At 51.1% G+C, this 18,865-nt stretch overlaps 1 protein-coding gene across 1 annotated transcript in view; it reads right to left on the bottom strand.

Moving 5' to 3' along the window:
• Positions 1–18,865, bottom strand: part of ZSWIM5 (zinc finger, SWIM-type containing 5) — a 106,737-nt gene that overhangs the window by 23,312 nt on the left and 64,560 nt on the right. Inside the window, exon 2 of the mRNA XM_009884850.1 lies at positions 6,154–6,510. Coding sequence (XP_009883152.1) covers positions 6,154–6,510 — 357 coding nt within the window. The remainder of the gene's footprint in view (positions 1–6,153; positions 6,511–18,865) is intronic.

The following is an 18,865-nucleotide window of genomic DNA, read 5'->3' as shown; positions in this document are numbered from 1 at the left end:
TGCTCCAAAGAGCTCTGTTTCAGATGTGCTGGATCTTGGTCCTGCCGGATTCAGATTTAAGGAAACACCACCACACGTCTTGAGTGGAAAGAGGGTTTCACCAGCCCATTTATACTGGCTGTAGAAACAGAGATAAAAATGCAATCCATTAAATGAGAAGCAGGGATCAGGATTTAACCGTTTGACAGCCAACCGAGACTTCGCCAGGCGGATACAAAGACTGAGAAATAAGACTGGAAAAATCTGCGAATTAGAAAACAGAGTGATGCCGAACATGGAAAATTCAACACCTTGCTCAGAAATTAGCTGTCCAACATGAACAAAACAAAAGGCGTTCCTGGACTGGAAAGCAGCAGGTTTCCCAGAGTCAAGAGGTGGTGGAACCTCGGGGGTCATGCCAAGGCATTGGCGCACCCCAAACCCAAGCTCCTGAACCCAAGAAGGGGAGATGCATCAGCCAGGCAGCGTGGGAAGCGCTCACAGAGCATCTCACCTGAAGCAGGAGTGGTAACACAAAGAAAAAGGGATAATTATTATTCTTAACCAGTGTCTGCAGATGACAAACTGATGGCAAAAGCAACCCAGGGATGCAGGTGGCCACCCTGGCATCTCCATCTCCCTCATGGTCATCTTGGCCAACTGTGCCCAGTACCCACTGGTGGCTCTGGGTCTGGCTGTGCTGGCCCTGGGGTCGGCAGTGCTGAGGAGGGCTCTGCCAGCCAGCCGAGCCACAGCCACCCGGAGCAGGTCTGGCCGTCGTGGCAGCAGTTCACAAGGGCCATCTCATGACTGCACGTGGTGGCATGGCTGAACGCCTCCGGGCTGCCTCTGCAGCGTCCAGAGAGAAAACAGACGTTGAAGGAACAGCTCAGGGCCAGGGAGGTGGGGGGAGGACACGGACAAATAAACAAACAGCAGAAAACCTCGGAGAGAAAATAACCAGGCACCAGAAAGGAAATGAACTCTAACGAGGGATTAAAAATAGCAGCAAAGTGAGGAGTCAAGCTCCGCCAAGGCTCCCGGTTCATTTTCAAGGGGAGGCAGGTTGGACGGAGCCTGAAGATTCACGCCCATCTGACAGCGGTGGAGCAAGCGAAACCAGACCAGCTCCCAGCGCAATGGCTGGGAGCTCTCTGGTTCAGCTGGTACCAGCGTCAGGTCTGGTTATCTTTGGAAACCCATTGTCAAGCACTTCACCCATGCTCTGGGGTCACCCAGCAACCCCATCAGCTGTGGAAGAAAAGGGGGAAGAGCCACCGGCAGAGCCTTTCTTTTCAGCACCCAGGTGTGTTATTTTCCCTTAAATTTACATCAGCTCAGCAACCAGGAACACGAATCCCCTGGAGATCTGACCTTCTCCTCCTCCCCAGGGGGAAGGCAGAATTTCAAATAGATTTACTGGTGTTACCCTCCAGAAGCTGTCATGGGATGACCTCAAAGTTAAAGGCTGCCTGAGGACTCCTCAAAACATTAGCCCTGGCTCAGTGCGACAAGACAAGCAAGCAGGGACTTCCCACATGGCCGACCTGGCAGATGACTTGCTGTGCACAAGAAGCAAGATGGGCCAATGGGTGAAGGACAGTATTAGCCCAGGAGTTGAAGGATGGGCTCAAGGTGGGCAAGAATACATATGGGACAAAGGTGAGAAGATGAGAAGCCACAAGCTTTTGCATGAGCAGATACGGTTTTCCCATGCCAAAGCCTGAGGAACCATTCCCACTAAGAGTTTTCTGAAGGTCGTCTCCTCCAAGGAAGCTCTTGAGACCCTGCAGGACCACAGAGGCCCCTTGGTGATTCACACTGACCATCTGCTGGCTTGTCCTTGGAGAGAGCTGCCTCTGCACTGTGAGACAATGGAAGTTTTGTGGCTTTTCCACCTTCTGGCCGAGAAGACCATCCCAAGACTTTTGACGGCATCAGCTGAGCACCACAGACACTGTATCACCCATTAACATTTCCATGGGGCAGACAGACCGTCCCAACCACATCTCCTGGGCTGAGGGCAGCAGCTCTCCCTGCCATGCCCAAGCATGCTCAAGCAGGCTGAGTTACCGAGCCGCAAACACCAGGACTGCCAAAATCTCCTGCTCCTCACCCACGGAAGGGGAGACTTCACCAACGACGCATGAAGGATATCTCTAAGGCCCAAATCTTCTGGGCCTACAGATCTCTAAGCCCCAAATCTTCTGGGCCTACAGAACTCTTCAGAGCTGCTTTTCCTTTCTTTAAGCTTCTAATTAAAGATTTTAATGACCACTGTCTCTGTCCCTGCAGTGGTCTCCACCAGCCTCCTCTCCTTCCTTGGAAACAGACTGCTTTTGCCCTCAGGAAGAATCCAACATTTGCCTCCAAAGCCCAGACATCCCAATCAGGCTCAAAGGATGTATCTGAGACAGTGGCTTTCCTCCTGGACACCCCACACTGATCCTGTCTTTCTCTCAAAATAAATTCAAATGATTCCCTACAACCACGAACCAAAACACAAGGGGAGATGAATGCCACCTCCCAAGTCTGCTGGTTGACTTGGGCCCTGTGTGCTCACTGCTGATGGAAGTTGGATCCATGCTGCGAGAGCAGGAAGCCCAGAGCTCCCGTCAGGACTCACTGGTGCTTCTGAGTTCCTCCTTTGTACTGCTTTTGCCCTCAAAATCTCCCTCTCCGTCTACAATTCCCATTTCAGCTCTTTTTCTCAGCCTTGCCCTCTCCGATACCTCCTGGCCCTCTCTGCAATTGCGTACCACACCAAAGCAATCGCTCTCTGTTCCTTATTTGCACCTCAGAAGGACATATTTTTCCCATGGTTCCTGGTGGTAGAGCATGGATCCCAACGGCAAAGCTGCACCTACCCCCAGCACATCCCACCATGGCTGGTGGCCCTGAGCCATTTTCTCAGTTTGCATTGCCCCGAGTCAGGCTGGCCCTGCAGCAAACCAACACAAGCCCTGGGCTGATGCTCTTGGAAGAGAGGAGGAAAAGAGAGTAACAAGGTGGCCACCACCAGACGCTCCTCACTGCATCAGAGGCTTGGCTGTTGGATCTAAGGTCTCCAGCTGCAGGTCCTGGCTGCCCCCAAGCAGCCACCCCACCAGGCAAGGCCAAGCAGCTGCCAGTCACATTTGCTGGCGCAATGACAGCTCTGCAGCCTTGCTCCGTGCTGGACTGTCACGGTGCTGACTTTGTCCCCAAGAAGCAGGAACACACTTGGGGAGGGGACATGGCAGCACTGAAACCCACCCCGACCTCCTCACTCCAGCTGCCGCTTCAGATGCTGAGCGCGGAGGTGTCAGACACGTGAGACGCTCTCGCCGTGAGCCCGCTGCCCTTTGCGGCCGGCTACGAGAGCAGAAACGTGACCCACTCAAGCAGGCAGAGGTCAGGCAGGGAGCAGAGCGGCAGGCATACCTAGGCTCTCCGCTCGGATTGAATCCTTCGAGAACACGCGAGCACCTTGGCTGCGCTCCGAGACTCCATCATTACTGGATAGTTTGCATTTCCTTCTAGGAAGGCAGCCGGGAAGATTGGCATGCGGTGCACAGCCTGTGGCTACAGACTCCTGCAAGGAACAAAGCTCTGACGCCCCGAGACCAGCGCACCAGGCAACGGCCTATAATTTTCTTTTCAGGCTCTGCAGGGGGAAAAGAAGCAGCCCTGAAAGCCTTATTTTTACAAAACCAGGCGATCCCCTTGCACAAGCAGTGTTCCCCAGAGAGCCTGGTGTGTTTCCGAGGTGCAGAATCAGCTCCTCCATCCCACATCCTCACCATCGACATGGAAGGAGCAGCCCTTTGGGTGACCAGAGGTAGGCAGGGAAGACCCAATGCAGTTCTGAAGCTCAACAGACCTCTCCTTGGAAAAAATTGGGGGGGGGGGGGGGGTGCGGAGAAAGGTTTTCTGGAGAGGCTGTTCGTGCTTCAAGGTGTAATAACCTCAGGTGTCCAAGCACACACGCTGGGTTACTGCTTGGGCTGCAGAGGTTGGGCTGCCAAAAGCCAGCTTGGTCTCAACCCTGAGGTGAACAAAGGTGTGACCTCAAGGGCCTGAACTAGACACGGCCAAGAAATGCACGCGTAAGCCTGTAAAGCCCTATGTAAAGCATACCTTGAAGAATTTCAAATCCCAGGATCAGGGACCCTCAATGAATGCATGAACTGCAGCTGGGAAGGGCAAGATGGGGGAAAAATTTGGATGCCCTTCAAATGGAGCTCCCAAGGAGCTGCCGGATTGCTCTCACATACACAGTCCCACATGTCTGAAGCCCTGCCCTGCCCTGGGCTTGTTACTGAAGTAGCTCTGCGATGCAGTTGCAGTATGGCTATGCTTCACTGGAAGGACAGGGAGGGCAAAGCTTGCAACGCTGTCCAGGATCAAGCGCCAAAGCCCTGGATGACCACTCTGAACGTGAATGTGGATTTTTTTTTGAGCCTTCCTTTCCACAGCGTGCGACATCTATGAGTTTTAGATCATCTCAGATCATCTTTAGCTCATCTCATCATCCTAAGGCTGATCTGCACCCTCCCCAAGGACAAGACGAGGCAGTTCTGCTTGCAGAGGAGTTCACTTGCTTGTGTCCACGGCTAGGCAGCCACGCGGGTGTCAGATAGGTGTCACCTCCTGCTGAGTAAGTCAATGTGTCTCTGTCAGTTCAGAATCATACGCTGGAGTGTGTGAATTTGCACGAGTCTGAAGGGACAGAGAATTTTTGCTTTTTTTTTTTTTTATAACCACTTGTAAAAACAAGAGGCAGATACTGAAATGGAGCCAACATCTGTATCTTTGTAAGATTCTCAATCACCAGCCTTTTGCTGACTCTACAGCAATAAATATTCAGAGCCTTAAAAGCTTTTCTTCAATCTTCTTAGGAGAAAGGAGCCTCAAACAATGGCCAACAAGGGATCTTGCCCAACCTCGGCTTCAGTGGATCAGCTCAGGGAGGGAACGGACCTCACCAGATTCTTGCAGTACCACAGCTCCTCATTCTTTTTTAATGCCAAAAAATGAGGAACCCTCCCCAAAAGGCAGTAATTTAGAGCACAACCACACATGCAGCAGATGTGGCCCAGCAGAGGAGACAAAAGCCTCTCACAACGCAGGAGCAGGACCAACCAGATAGAGGGAGGGGAAAATATTTAAGATCAGAGCTGCCATCACCCCTGCGGTGGAGGTGGACCCCTGGCCTCACCTCTACATGTGGATTCAACCAGTTCAGATCCTATTTTAGGCTGCATATGGGGCTTTTCATCTTCGGAGCAGTTAACAGGCATGTGTTAATCCCCGCAACGCCCTTCCGTGGCAGATAAGTGTTTATTATCTCCGCTCTACAGCTGGTGGGACAGGCGCGGTGGGGAGCGGCTCATTGTTGCAGACCCTGCGCAACCTCAGCTCCTGGGCTCCTTGGAAAGACACAGCAGGAGTGTCCGGCTTGAGCTGATGAAGGGAGCCTCAGAGCAACTCCCCAGGGTGCCTGGGCCACCTCCTGGGCCACTAGACAACTGCAGCGGGGCTGGGATGGGCACCGTCCCACAACCGGTGCTTTCCAGGGGAGGAAGTCAAAAGCATCCTCCAAACACAAAGCCCCAGGACTCATCTCTGCTGCCTTTGTGCAGTAGGTCAGGACAGTGGCACTCATTTATTATGGGCAAATTAACGCCCATAGAGATTAAAGCTTTATCTCCCGCCGGCTCAGCCACATCTGACTTAGCAATGTGCAAGGCTGGTCTGACACCGTGTCCCCACACACTGGAGGAGCCACGTCCCCACTGCGCTTCCCACTCCCCAGGGTCCCAGCACCACATCCTTCTGTGCTGGGGACTAAACGTGCTCCCTTCCTCCACCCTTGGCTTCTCCATCCTACTCTGAGCTGTGCCTCATGCACCACCAGCCTGTCTGCTCTGCCTTTTCTTGCCTCTTGAAGCCAGTGTTTGACAGACAAACACATAAAGAAGAACAGAGGGCAGAATGGGGACGCGTGGCCAGCATTGATGTGGTCCCAACAGCCATGCATTAACACCAGTTTGACACTGCTACCTCTCTCTATGCAGCAACAGACAAAACACAGCAAAATGAAGGTCAACACTGTCCATATGGAACCACCAGCCCATCCCCAAACAGACAGTGAATTGGTGCCGAGCCACCCAGGAAGAAGGGAGGACTTACCATGCACTTGGTTGATCTCCGAGTTGGAGGACAGGATCTCATCAGCCAACTTCTGGGCAGTGGGCAGCACCTCGGTGTGGTGTGCCGTGATCAAATACTGAACAAACTTCTGGAGCTGGTCCCTGTTCATCTGGAAAAGGGTCTCTGAGATGGGAAGACGGAGTTTGACCTGGTCCGGCTTGCGGATCCTGTACAGCGAAAGCGCCACAACGTGGGCGCAGTAAAAAATGTCCTTGTTCCCACAGCCGCATGTCACTGAGGTGATTTTGCAGCGGTCGAAGCTGATGGCCACCTTGTAGGTCATCTCTGGTTCTGTTGCAGTCGCCGGCTCCGTTACCGTCCCGCTGAGGTGGAACCCTGGAGAGGGAAAGGAGAAGAGGGAAAAGCCACGTTAGCTTCCCTCTGACCACGACCACCCATGCAAACTCTGGAAGGAGGACAAGGCCTGCAAGGGCTGCTCATGCATCGTTTTATCAAGGAGCTCACCACCCAACACACACTATCCTGGTGGCTTACAGCCAGCAACACCCAGCCCGCATATGAACACACTTCTGCACCAACACACACGTGCAGCCAGACTCATTGGTGAGTTTATTTAACAGCCGAACCCTCAGGGGAAGAGCAAAGCTGCTCAGTTCCCATTTGTTTAAGAGTCTCTCAGACTGTTTCTCTCCCGGGAGTCATCTTCATCCACGCCTCCCTCTTGCTGAATTTGCAACTCATGTGAGCGAGGGATGGCAGAAAAAGGCCAGGTTCTCTTTTCTTTGATGAGGCAGACAAAAAAAAAAAAAAAAAACCCAAAAACCAAGCCCACAAATTAAATGCAACGCATCCCCAACTTCAGTCCCTCAACCAGGTGCAGCACTCCAGGGCACGGCCACAGCTCCGAGCTCTTCCACGCAGCCAGAATAAGGAGCAGGTATGGGAGCAATGCACAGCCTGAACTGTGGGCTTGGGGGAAAACTGTTTATTCCTTGAGCTCCACAATAATTGCTGCCTCCCTACAAGCTCTTGAGCTTTCCCCGAAATGCTGCTGCCGGGGAGCCAGCCGCTCATCGGCACGATCTGTGCATCGGGCTGCAGGGACAACCCAAATTGCTCACACAAATGTTACGGTGCTCCCTACACCCACCCCTCTGCTGTGAGGGGCTGCAGCGCCTTCGGGCACAAACCATGGAAAAAAAAAATAAATCCCAACAAGTCCCAAACGAGGGTGAAGAGCAAGAAACGGGCTCAAACAGTCCTCTGGGTCCAAGGAAGGTGGATGCACAAGCAAGCAAGGGATAAAATCAGCGAGAAAAGACTAGGTGCCCATCAATCTCATTCTGAAAGCCCAGGGAGCCTTTCCCAGGAGCTGGCTGCCAACATCAATCAACACTTTTCACTTGCCAGCCACCTAGAAAAGCGACATCTTTGTTTCCCCCATCCGTCTGCCTCGTTGCTTCGAGGAGAATGAGGCCACACCAGGAGGTTGATTAATGTGGCCGGGGCCACCCAGTGCCCCCGTGTCAGAGCCTGGCGTGGGACCTGGGACCTGGCACCCCACACCACCCAGCCCCAGCTCTCCTCCCTGAGGAGGATGCTCACTTTTCTCCGTGCCACTGCAACCTTATTAAACCCGTGTTTGTACAGAGGTCCCTGCGGAGCCTGCCATCTCCCCGGAGAGGGTGGCAGACAGCTGAGAGCCCTACAATTAGCGACAGAAAAGGAGAAGGGGTGGGGGGGCTGAAGATTAAAATACATTAACTGCATCAAACCCTTGTGCGTTTGCCAGCTCTCACAAAGGCTTTCCGAGACAAATTCTACCAGAGGTTTTTAATAAATGGCATCAAAACCAGCTATTCACTGCCAGTCTCTTTAAAGCCACGCCAAAAACCACATTCAAATCTGATTAAGCGTCAAGGAGGTCTGCTTTCACTTTAGTGTAGGGGAGGGGGAAAGCAGACCTGTTCAGCTGCCATCGCCTGAAACCTACCCCACGTGGCCAGCGGGGAGGGATGGACAACCCTGCACTACCCTCTCGCTCGCACGCTGCCGGGAGTGGAAGCACGGCTGCAGAGGTGTCGGGCTCAGCGCCGCAGGAGCAGCACGGCCAGGGGCTGACGAGCCCCCTCACCCCCAGCCTCCCCGCAAGTCCATCCCCCAGCAGCCAAACTATATAAATCCTGAGGATAAAACTCCAAAGTGTTTATGTTTTACCACTTCTCTGGTCTGCGATGCTTGGCAGGCGGCTGCGACTCACTGCCAGTTTCTCCCTAGTTTACTTTTTGAACAAGTTAAAAGGATTGGAAACCACGTTCCTGAGCAAGAATGTATGTATATACGCACATGTACACCCGTAGGCACATACACACATATATATAAAACCCTCCAAGACAAATTACTAGCCATAAACACTGCCTTGAAACACTTACTTCAGTAGGATCATGGGCCAGACCCCACTTGAGGCTAACTGGTGTAAGGCTGGAGGAAGTCATTTAATCAAATGACCTGTTTCGGACAGGTTTAAGTCTGAAAATATATCAACTGTGGTCTGAATCCAGCCCTCCTGAGAGAGGAAAATTGCCCAAATACTTCCCAGGCTGCTCTCAGGTGTCCTAAAAGCCGTGGTCCCCCAACCTCTGTGGGAGCCAGTCCTCACAACTCGTAGCTGGGGTCTGCACATCGAATGCGACCATTCAGCAAGTCGGCCACCGCCAAGTTCATCTTGCACTTGAGCCCAAAGTCAAGTGTTGGTTTAGATTTTAGCCGTGGTGACAGCAGGTCTATTTAAGATAAACTAGGAACTCTATACAAAACATTTATCAAAAGCTTCGTCAGAAATTAAACATGGAGAGGGGGGACCTGGCAGGAACAGAGGCATTATTTGGGAATATTTACACTAACGGGAGGTCAGCCTGCAGCTACCACACTGCACCCTGCTCTGAGGCCAGGTCTGCACCTCAGCACCCATGGGTGCTGAGCATGCCAGCTCAGCAGTGATGGGTACGACTGTTCCAGGAGAGTGGTGGTTAAAAGGCAGGTTATGGTGTATTTACTCCATCATCCATTGAAGCACTGTCTCCCGGTCCACACAAAACCCTGACACTACAGTCACCGAGAGGCTACAGGTCACCCTGGAGAAGGACAGCTGACACTGTACTCTCCTCTCCGTTCATCTCACATCCTAGAAGCACGTGGGGCAGGCGATACCGGCACTCCAGCAGAGAGAAAGACAACCCTGGCCGCAGACACAGGGTCTGGATAGTGCTGAAAGCAAAAACATGCTCTCCTCCGTGTCCCCCCTGCACGTTTCAATTTAAGACATTCCTACAGCCGAGTGCTTATCTAGGACTTCATCTTCTGTTCCTTAACATAAGCTAACTCGGTGTTTGATTTGCTGCCAGTAAAGTGACAGTGCCAGGGCTTGAAAGCCATGGAAAAGAAATAATTAAATACCACCTTTGTAACTACAGACTCATTATGCCCCATCAGAGCCTAGCTCCGTCCCAGGAACGACGTCGCCTCCTCCCTGCCCCAGAACAGCCTCCCCTACTTTAACCACGGATGCTTCCCAGTGGATGCCTCTTTGATTCAGGTTACAAAAGGAGCTGAGTGTTCATACCTGCCCCAGAAAGAGCACAGAAAGGTGCCAGGAATGTTCACAGGCACACAGGGCACGATGAGCACATCTCCTTACCCACTTAACCATCAAATGGGGACAAAACACCAGAGCAAGGACCTTGTATTAGCACCGCAGGACATTGTGGCTCTGATTTAAATTAAAACAGACCCTAGAAATGTCTGCTGGGAATTTGTGAGCTCCACACCAGTGGCACTTCTAAACTCATCGGCTGGGCAACACTTTTCTCTTTGGAGCTGATCAACCCTGCAGGCTGGGATGAGCACAAATCCACAAAACATCCCTGGGCTCTGAAATGGCTGCGAAGGATCAACCCTTTAGCAGCAGCTCCAGCACAGGAGACTGCTATTAAAACAAGACCATTAAGACCTCAACAGAAGTATCATTAACGAAGATGGAAAATTCTTTCATGTCTAAACCTAGTCAACCAAAAGGAGCTTTGCAAACTCTTCCAATTCTGTAAGCCGGAGTCTTTCAACCGGGCATTTTTAATCCAGCTGACCACAAGTCACCCATCAGAAGAAACTACTAGCCTGTCTTGCCGCTCCAATCCACCACTGGGCTGGCTCTGGAGACCCCTAGTCTTGGGTCCTCCAGCAAACCACAGAAGCTAGAGTCAACCTTCAAGCTGATTGCATCAAAATACCTGAAGTTCAGAAATGGGCAGACCACAGGTGGAAATTTAAATCGCATAACTCCTTCCTTTCTCATAACTGTGTCATCAAGAAGCCTCCAACACTCATCAGGAGGAGGAGGGAGAGAAGAGGACCCTGTGGCTACAACACTAGCCGGGAACTCGAGAGCTCAGCTCTGCTCCCTCTGGCAGTTGCTGCTCACAGCCATCCCCCAGATTTCACACTGCAGCCCAGGCAGAAGTCACAGTTGTCATTCGCAGAGTTGTGCCATTTGGAAAAATTAGCTTATTCTTCCCAGGCACCGTACTTACTTGCTTTTCACGGAGCATTAGCACAATCCTGCCGGGGAGGCAGCCTTCACACCAGAGAAGCCATCTCTAGAACCTAGCCCTGGACCAGCAGAACCAGAAGCCATCTGAGGTTGCTGCACTGGTATTGCTGCACAAGAGGATGGGGACCAGTAACACGTGGGTAATGTGGGAAACATTTCTTCACGTCACTGTGGCTCCTCTGCCTCCTCTGCAGGCTTTTCTTGGTCTTTGTGGAAACCTTGAAGCAGGGTAAGGAACGGCTCTGAAGAGCAAATCGTGCAACCACATCCACCCCCCTGAGCAAGTACCGCTGGTGGGATGCAGTCGGGTGCTGTACATAAAGAACTGACCCCCACATCTGGCTTCCAAAACCTCGAGCCACCTCCTAGTAACTGAGACTGATATTTTGGGCAGCCTCCATCAGGAGCAACATGATGGAAAGTCCATCCATGCAGCTTCCCAAAAGCACCAGCCGCATTCCCCTGCACTCTGGCCGGAGGCGGGTGGCTGCAGCAGACGGTGGCTCGGCTCTCCCTCCTCAACGCTCTCGCACCAGGTGCTCAGCCCCCAGGACTCCATCTCTAGTCAAACCCATGTTTGGGCAGCTCTGCCTTCAGGCAGGCAGGAGCTCCGCAAAACCGAACAGGAACAAATACACGGATATTTATGGGGCTCAGCAGATGTAGATGAGCTATACTGAAATTCTCAGCGCAAGTTGTATACACTAGGTTAACATGACCCAAATATTATTTTTTTTTAATTTCCAAACCACAGCGGAAAGGTATTTTAAACTAAAGCAATTCCAAGCTCTTTAGTGATTAAATGGACTGCAGCTCCAGCTCCTAGTGGAAAAACCATTTGTTTTTCCACTGTGAGAAAGCCATAACTATCAATGAATAATAATTGCTGCACCGAGTGTTATTTATAAGCCATTCTTGGTCACATTTCCGTGCCTCAAAACAGCAGCTTTCCAAACGTGAACGCAAAATCGGTCAATATTTGTAATGCAGACAACACCCGTGGGAGGAAGGTGTCGGTGTGCTCGCGCGGCGGGAAGCGGGGGGTTAGTAAAATCTCCCAAAGCTTTCCAGCTTCTAGATCAATTCCTCCAGCCGGCTGATGCTGACAATTGCTCAGTCCCTGACCTTGCAGTTGGAAAGGAGATGGGCTCATGAACTCATTTGCACATGACAATGCTCCAGCAAAGTGAATCATCTGCCTCCGATAGTAACGGAGAGTACGGTGTGCCCCAGCCCTCCCGGGCTCCATTCAACCAGCGCGGGGCTGGCCTTTTGTGCTGCCAGTGCAAGAAAGACTCCGCTGAAGATGTGTGCAATTAAACCCACTTTTCTTGTTGCTCTTTTGATTCAGCGTGGCTCAATGAGAGGCACCCTAGGCAGGTGTTGTCACACACAGATAAAATGTGCCTTTTCAGAGCGCTGGCAGACAAAAAGAAAGAGGGTAAGGCTGAATCAATTGCCATTTCTCCCTTGCAAAATAGGGAATCCAGGCTTCCAGCGAGTCAATGAGCAGAGCTGGTATGAGTTTACATCCTCCCTCCTCCTCAAAGCGATTTCTTTTTGTGATCGCAGGCAAAGGTGCTGCTGTTGAGCGAGACCTTGGCAGGGATGGAGGAGGCAGGCGATGGATGGCCGAAGGATGCTGCCCCAGCAGAACGCAGCTGGGCTTCTTCTGCTGTATGTCTTCCCCCCACAGCCCTCCTCCCCTGTCCTCGCCCGGTCATTACCACCCTGGAAAAGCACCTCTGGCCTTCGCAGAGCTAACGAAGACCATTAAAAGCCCCAGGTAAGGAGCCGTGCCTGGGGCTGAGCTGACGCTGGAGGAGTCGTAACAAAGGGATAGGGCTGAGCTGGAGGGGATGCACCATGCCTGCAAGTGTCCCCACACGCACCTACGGCCTCAAACACCAACTACCACAGGTTTAGTAGAAATACTGTGTCTCTAGGTAGGCTAGGGAAGAAGCACGAGCTGCAGCTGTAAACCGAGGAGATGCAAGTGGGGCTGTTTGTGCTGGAGGGAGCCGTAAGCTCCTCTGAGCAGCTGAGTAAGCTGGAGGGACGCTCTCTCTGCCATCTGCTCTGATCCCACAACACCTCCTGCAAATGAAGAGTCAATCCGCTGGTTTCTATCCCTGTTAACCTCTAATCAGCCACGAGAACCGGCCTCTGCCTGGCTCTTTATCCGAGCCAGCTAATGCGTGAAGCACACCGCGCTTCCCATCTGCTCCAGCATTAGTAGAGTTAAAGGACAAAGCCGTTTCCCTGTCCCGAGCATTCACTTACACAGATGCCCTTGTATTAACTCAATTTCCCAGTGATTTCCATTATTACCCTTACGAGATTTCTGGTGTTTGTTTATCTAGGAGCCTGAAATGGAGGTTTTTCCCCTCCCCCTCCCCAGCTCAGGAGGTGGCTGGACCAAGGCAGTGCTCCAGCAGGCTGGTCCCTTCCTGTGAAATTCACCCAAAATATTCAAAACTGTTCCGTCGTTTTCTCCCTGGCCTGCAGTGCTCTTTGTTGCCCATCAAAAGTTTAAGACCCAGGTTTTTGGGGTTCTTGTTGCCAGCCCCAAAGCAAAGACCACCCCTCCCAGCATCACCTTCCACATCCTTCCACAGCCCGCCAGCAAATGGGTTTTTAATCTACACAGATGCACAACCCTTGCTCCGAAGACATATGGTTTTGGGGGAAGAAGGAAAAAATACAACCAGTTTTAAAGCTCGGATTGATTTCCTCTGCTAAGGTGCAGCCTGGTAAGCTGAATTCCTCCGCTAGCAGTTCAGATTTAATGCAAACAAACCCGAATGCCATTTCTGCAGCACCATAAGCAACAGAAAGGGCTTGAATAGAGTAGGGGTTCACTGCATCTTCGCTAACACATGCTGCCCACATAACCACTGGTGGCAAAATGCTGTCAAGTCTCTGTTCTTTACTGCTACAGCATACCTCATGGTAAGCTTTAATATAAAGAGCTTTCTTAACACCATGAGAAATTAGAAAGATGAGGATGTGCAGAACATTTTTTGGTAGAAGTGGTGAACATACCATCTCTATCTACACCAGGGGAGAAAAAGCAACACAACTCTGTGACCATCTCGAAAGCATCCCTCTTCTCTCTGCGTTTGTGAGCAGCTGTGTCTGAACAAGGAGCAACGCGGTTCCTCGTTATAGCTCAGGTGTTTTCTCAGCAGATGTAGGGTTGTTTTCAAGCATGAAAGGAAATATCCATGGGGAGGAAATTCACTTTTGCTGGAGTTTCCGGGCTTGTGTGTCCCATCAGTCGAGGCTGCCGCAGAGCAGACCCAGCCCCGTGCTGTCACCACCCCGGGTGCCTCAAGGAAACCGATGGGAGATGCCAAAACTCACACGCGAGGCTGAGCTGGGGTCACCTCCTGACTTCAATGGAGCCACCCAGATTTCCAACAGCTGAGAAGCTGACTTCTAGTACATAAAAGGCTTTTAATTAGGAAATGCCTCTTATCCCTCTATGCAAGTGTCACCACGACGGATGGGATCACTGATCTTCACCACAGTCGAAAACAAGCGGAGCAGCGCCCTTCCCTTCATTGTCTTTTTTTATGTGGCAATTCACATAACTCTTAGCCCCACAAAAACATAAACCTGACCCCCAGAAGTGAAGCACTTCCCATGCCAGAGCCCTTAACCCATTGCTCCTGGCTTCAGGTTCATCCCTGGGCATCCTCTGGTTGGGCAAGAAGTTGCTCCACAGGGACACCCTTTTCTCTCTACATATCTGCTCCCCTTGCTGACCTGCTTTTCCGAGACACGGCCTCCCTCCTGCATCGACAGCTTCTCCAGGTCTGTCTTAGCCTTGGGATGGGGAGCAGTTTTGGATTTTGTCTCCAAATACGCAAAGATAAGTTACATGCAATTTGTATTCTGCAACTAAAGCCACTTCCAGAATGGGCCACCTCCAAACCAAAACCCACACTCAACCCATCAATACGGAAAATCAAAAGCAAAACCAAGCCTGAGAGCCTCCTGACTTGTATTCTTCCCGTGTTTTGGTTTTGCATGGGGCAGGACTGGTAGCCAGCTTAACAAGGACCAGAATCAAACCAGGGCATCACGCAGCAACAGAGGGAAGCAGGACACCACCCTGCTCCTCCCTGAGACACCAGACCTTAAAATAGCAGCTCTACAATTTATAGGGAAGTTATTAGTGATGATTTTCCTGGCCCTCAGAAGCCTTCTGAGGGAATGAGGCAGCCTAGATTCAGTATGAAAATCTGCTCCAAATCCTTTCCAAAAAAGACATTTTTTCCACTAATAGCTCTATTTTTTTTTTTTTTAAAGGGAGGATAAAGTCTGACTTTCTAAGTTACTGGCAATGTTGTTAAACAAACATTATATTTACGAAGTGTTTCAATAGCATTTGTGGTAATGGCCTCAGCAACAGATTTGCTGAAAAGGTCAATTAACTTCCTTCTGAAAACCTCGCTTTTAAGCACGGAAAATGGCTCTGCCTTGAAACTGCTCCCCCAAAGTGGAAAAATACCATTTTGCTGTTTCTGCTCTCCATCCCCCATTCAGCAGTTGGGCACAAACACCTGCAGCAGGCACTGGGACAACCTCCCTCTCCTGCCAACCTTTAGAGCCCCCATTTATAATAAACCCACTTTTTTTTTTCTTTTGCTACTGAATTTCACTAAGAAGACCACTGCCAAACATTTTTTATATTGTAGAATTATTATACTTAAATGGCTTAGCTCACTTCAGTAGCTTCACAAAAACTTAGTGGTTTCCTTTATTCCACACACACACACCCCCAACCCAATAAAGCTTGAATTTGGGAGCTTATTAGTGCTGCTTCATATAGGGAAATTAACTACTCATTGCAGAATAAATTATTCAGCAATTGCTATTCCAGATCAACCTCTCTGGACATGTTATTCCAAAATCATTTTGGGAAACTTTGTGAGTGTATTAATTATTCCTAAAGGAAGGGACTTTTAATTCCAGGACAGGGAGTCATTCAAATAATGCGCACACACCAGGGGCTGGGCTGGTCACGTGCCTTTGGTGACTATCCTGACCAGAGCAACCCCAGAAGTGGGAAGTAGGGGGTGTCAAGCTTGGGAAGGTTGATGCTGAACCTCAACGTCCAGCAAAAATGAGCACACGCCTTGATTTCATGTGGGAAAACCATTTTTCCAGCTTTCTTTCAATCCATAAGCTGCAAAGTGAAAGGAACGAGTGAAAGTCCAGTGAAAAGTTTGGAGGACAATGCATCATGAGATGTACCATCTGCCCCACTGCACTGGGGAAAGCGGCAAGCTGTTTCTGTCCCTGGGACCTCCACACAGAGCCCAGCAGTGAAGGGCCAGCACAGGGTAAGCTACACAGGGACCTCCAGCAGGACCCCACTTCGGAGGGGGAACACTTGCTGGTCATGTCATGCTTCCCACATCTCTGGCTTGGCTCTGTGCTCTTCCCGCAAGAGTCCTGTCTGCACACTGGGGTCCTCCATCCCCTGTTGGTCCCTCACAGGAGCAACACTTACACACGTCCCCGGGAAGTTGCAAGGCTTTCCTCCATCGTGCGTGTGAAATGCGTTGAGGGTATCTGACAAGCATCAACTCTGACAGTGGAGATACCTGCAGAGCATCCAAGTGTGTTGTGGCAGCTCCCCAAACCAGCTCAAACTGCAGAAAACTCATTCAGAAGGACTGGGTTTTTGTTGGGTATCCTCCAGTCCTAACAAACTATACGTCACACCAAAAATTACTAACACAGCTACAAAGTCAGCTCCATGGAACCCACAGGTTGTGCCAGAGCAGCCAGACTTCTTGACATCTCCTGGGCATGGTCGTTTCCCCAAGCCCCACAAATGGTATCACAAAAGGGATCCCTGATGCGCTGTCCACTGCTGCCCACAAATCTCAACACACTTCAGAGGGCAAGAGCAAGGCAGCATGTTCAGGCACTGTAAGAAAAATCAAAGAGGGACAAGACCAACTCAAGCGAGGCTACCACATACAAGTTCTCAGTTGCCAGTATCTCCTCTCTGGTGAGACCCCACAGCGAACTTTAGGGTCACAGCTGATAAGCAGTCAAATTGCCCAATTCTGCATGACAAAAACCCTCTGCAGAACACTCATCATGCTTTAAATAACACTTAAAAAGCATTTTTGATCACATTAGTTTTCACATGACCCTTCTAAGAAGTCAGGAAGGCAGCGGGAGGTCTGCGGAGCGCAGACTTCCCCAGCAGCCCTCCTTGCTTGAAAGACAGGCGGTTGGGAAACAGATGCCTGACAAAGATGCTTCGCTCTCCTGCATCAGCAGTTTTCACCATCTTTAGCACGCAGGCATTTCACGAGAAGCAGATTCCCGTGCAGTGATTTTTAGCTCCTCGGCTCTACCCTTTCTCCTTCCGGACACGCGTTGTCCCCAGCATCTCCTAGTAGCACGCCACCAACCTCTGCTTTAGTGAGGAGCCTGCAACTGGAAAGCTGTCCCGGAGGATCCACCATGCATGGGAAAACACAAGCACTCCTGTTTTTCAAGTTCAGGATGACTCCATGGCTTCACAGCCTTCAGAAACACAGAGGGCCACAAAAGCTGATACCAAGAGAGATGTGAGACATTGCTTTGTTGGGTCGGGAGTGGTGTACAGGCTGCCTCTGTGAAACTCGTGTTTCTGATTAAAAACTTCACAGATATTTTTTTTTTTTTTCCTGGAAAAACATTGTTATTCAATCCGCAGCCTAGACTGCAGGCTCCTCCGTTTGCTTTTGGTGCAGTGCAAACATCTAAAACGACACCACGTAATGACAAGATCTGTCATCGGGACGGCTGGGGCTACAGTAGAAAGACAAACGAGGGAGCGATCCATTCCTTCTCCCTGGAATTCATCACAATTAAAACAAAGGAAACCTGTATTGTGCAGTTAATGCTAAATACAGAGGACGGAAGGGAAAAGGGAAAAGTGTGATGCGAGATATTTAGCGGTGGTTTTCTCCCATTACGTGGCACGAGGTCCTTCTGGCACTGGATGGAGAGTCTCCAGCTTCTCTAACCACAGACCTATTGGGGAAAGGGGAAAGGGCTGGAATATCTCAGCCAACTATCTGCTGGCTGGCTGAAATACAACCTGAAAGCCACACCAGAGTGGAACCCCACCCCTGCAGCCCCCCCCTCCTGGTTTCCCCCAGTCCTTGGTGGGGCAAGGCAGGCAGGGCTCCGTGGCAGCCGACACCATGCGTGCCAGAAGGTTATCAGCAGATTTATCTCAATTTGGAATTGGAAGCAACCAAAAACACAGTGAGCTCAGCGTAATGGGACAGAAACAAAGTAAAAAGCAAAACCAGATGAGCAACTGGGGAGTTGACTCCTCTCTTCCCTTAGGAAAGGGAAGGCAGTAATTTGAGAGAAGGCAGTTTTACCCACAATCTCAGAGTTTTAGGAATCACACTTATCAGCACATAATCCAAGTATTACACAGTGCTCCCACTTAAAGAGACTGGGAAGCAAGGGGGAAATCCTCCCCCAACCCTTGAAAGAAGATCCACAGGCACCCCCAGACAAGGGGGAGCAGCCCCACATCGTGGGTGACACATCCTGGCTTGGCGGTCTCTCAGCCAGGAGCTGGCAGAGCACACCCTGGGAGCTGCACCCCACTGGGAATCTCCCCCGAGAGCAGCACCCACCACCTTCCCCACCCCGCACTGAGCCAGGAGCTGGACCCTCTTCACCCAGCCGGGAAACTGAGGCAGCGGCATCTGGCAGCGAAGGCAAATGCCAGCGGACAGCCAGCTGGGAAGCACCAAGCAGGGGATGGAAGGAGCCCACGCTCCACCGCTGCCTCCCCAGGAAGGAAACCTCCATCCCTGCCTTCCCCGAGGGCAACCTCCTTGGGCTCAACCTGGAATATCTGCAAGGTTTTGGGTAAACTCCCACTCTCAGGCTTTCCAGGAACCACAGCCACCGGGCTGAATATAGTGCATAATTGCAAACTAAACTGCTGTAATGAGAGAGGTCAGGGCTGACGCTGGGAAAGTCGTCCTCACTGAGGTGAACACCTAAAAATGAATCCATGCGGGTGGATTCCGTCCTGCCCCGATGCGGGATGCTGCTCACCCCGCCTCCCGTGGCTGCTTA

The sequence above is a fragment of the Charadrius vociferus genome, unplaced genomic scaffold, assembly GCF_000708025.1.
Source record: "Charadrius vociferus isolate BGI_N301 unplaced genomic scaffold, ASM70802v2 scaffold163, whole genome shotgun sequence".
In the NCBI taxonomy this organism is placed as follows: domain Eukaryota; kingdom Metazoa; phylum Chordata; class Aves; order Charadriiformes; family Charadriidae; genus Charadrius; species Charadrius vociferus.
Note: the sequence above shows the minus strand (reverse complement) of the source record. Positions and strands in the feature narration are given on the sequence as shown.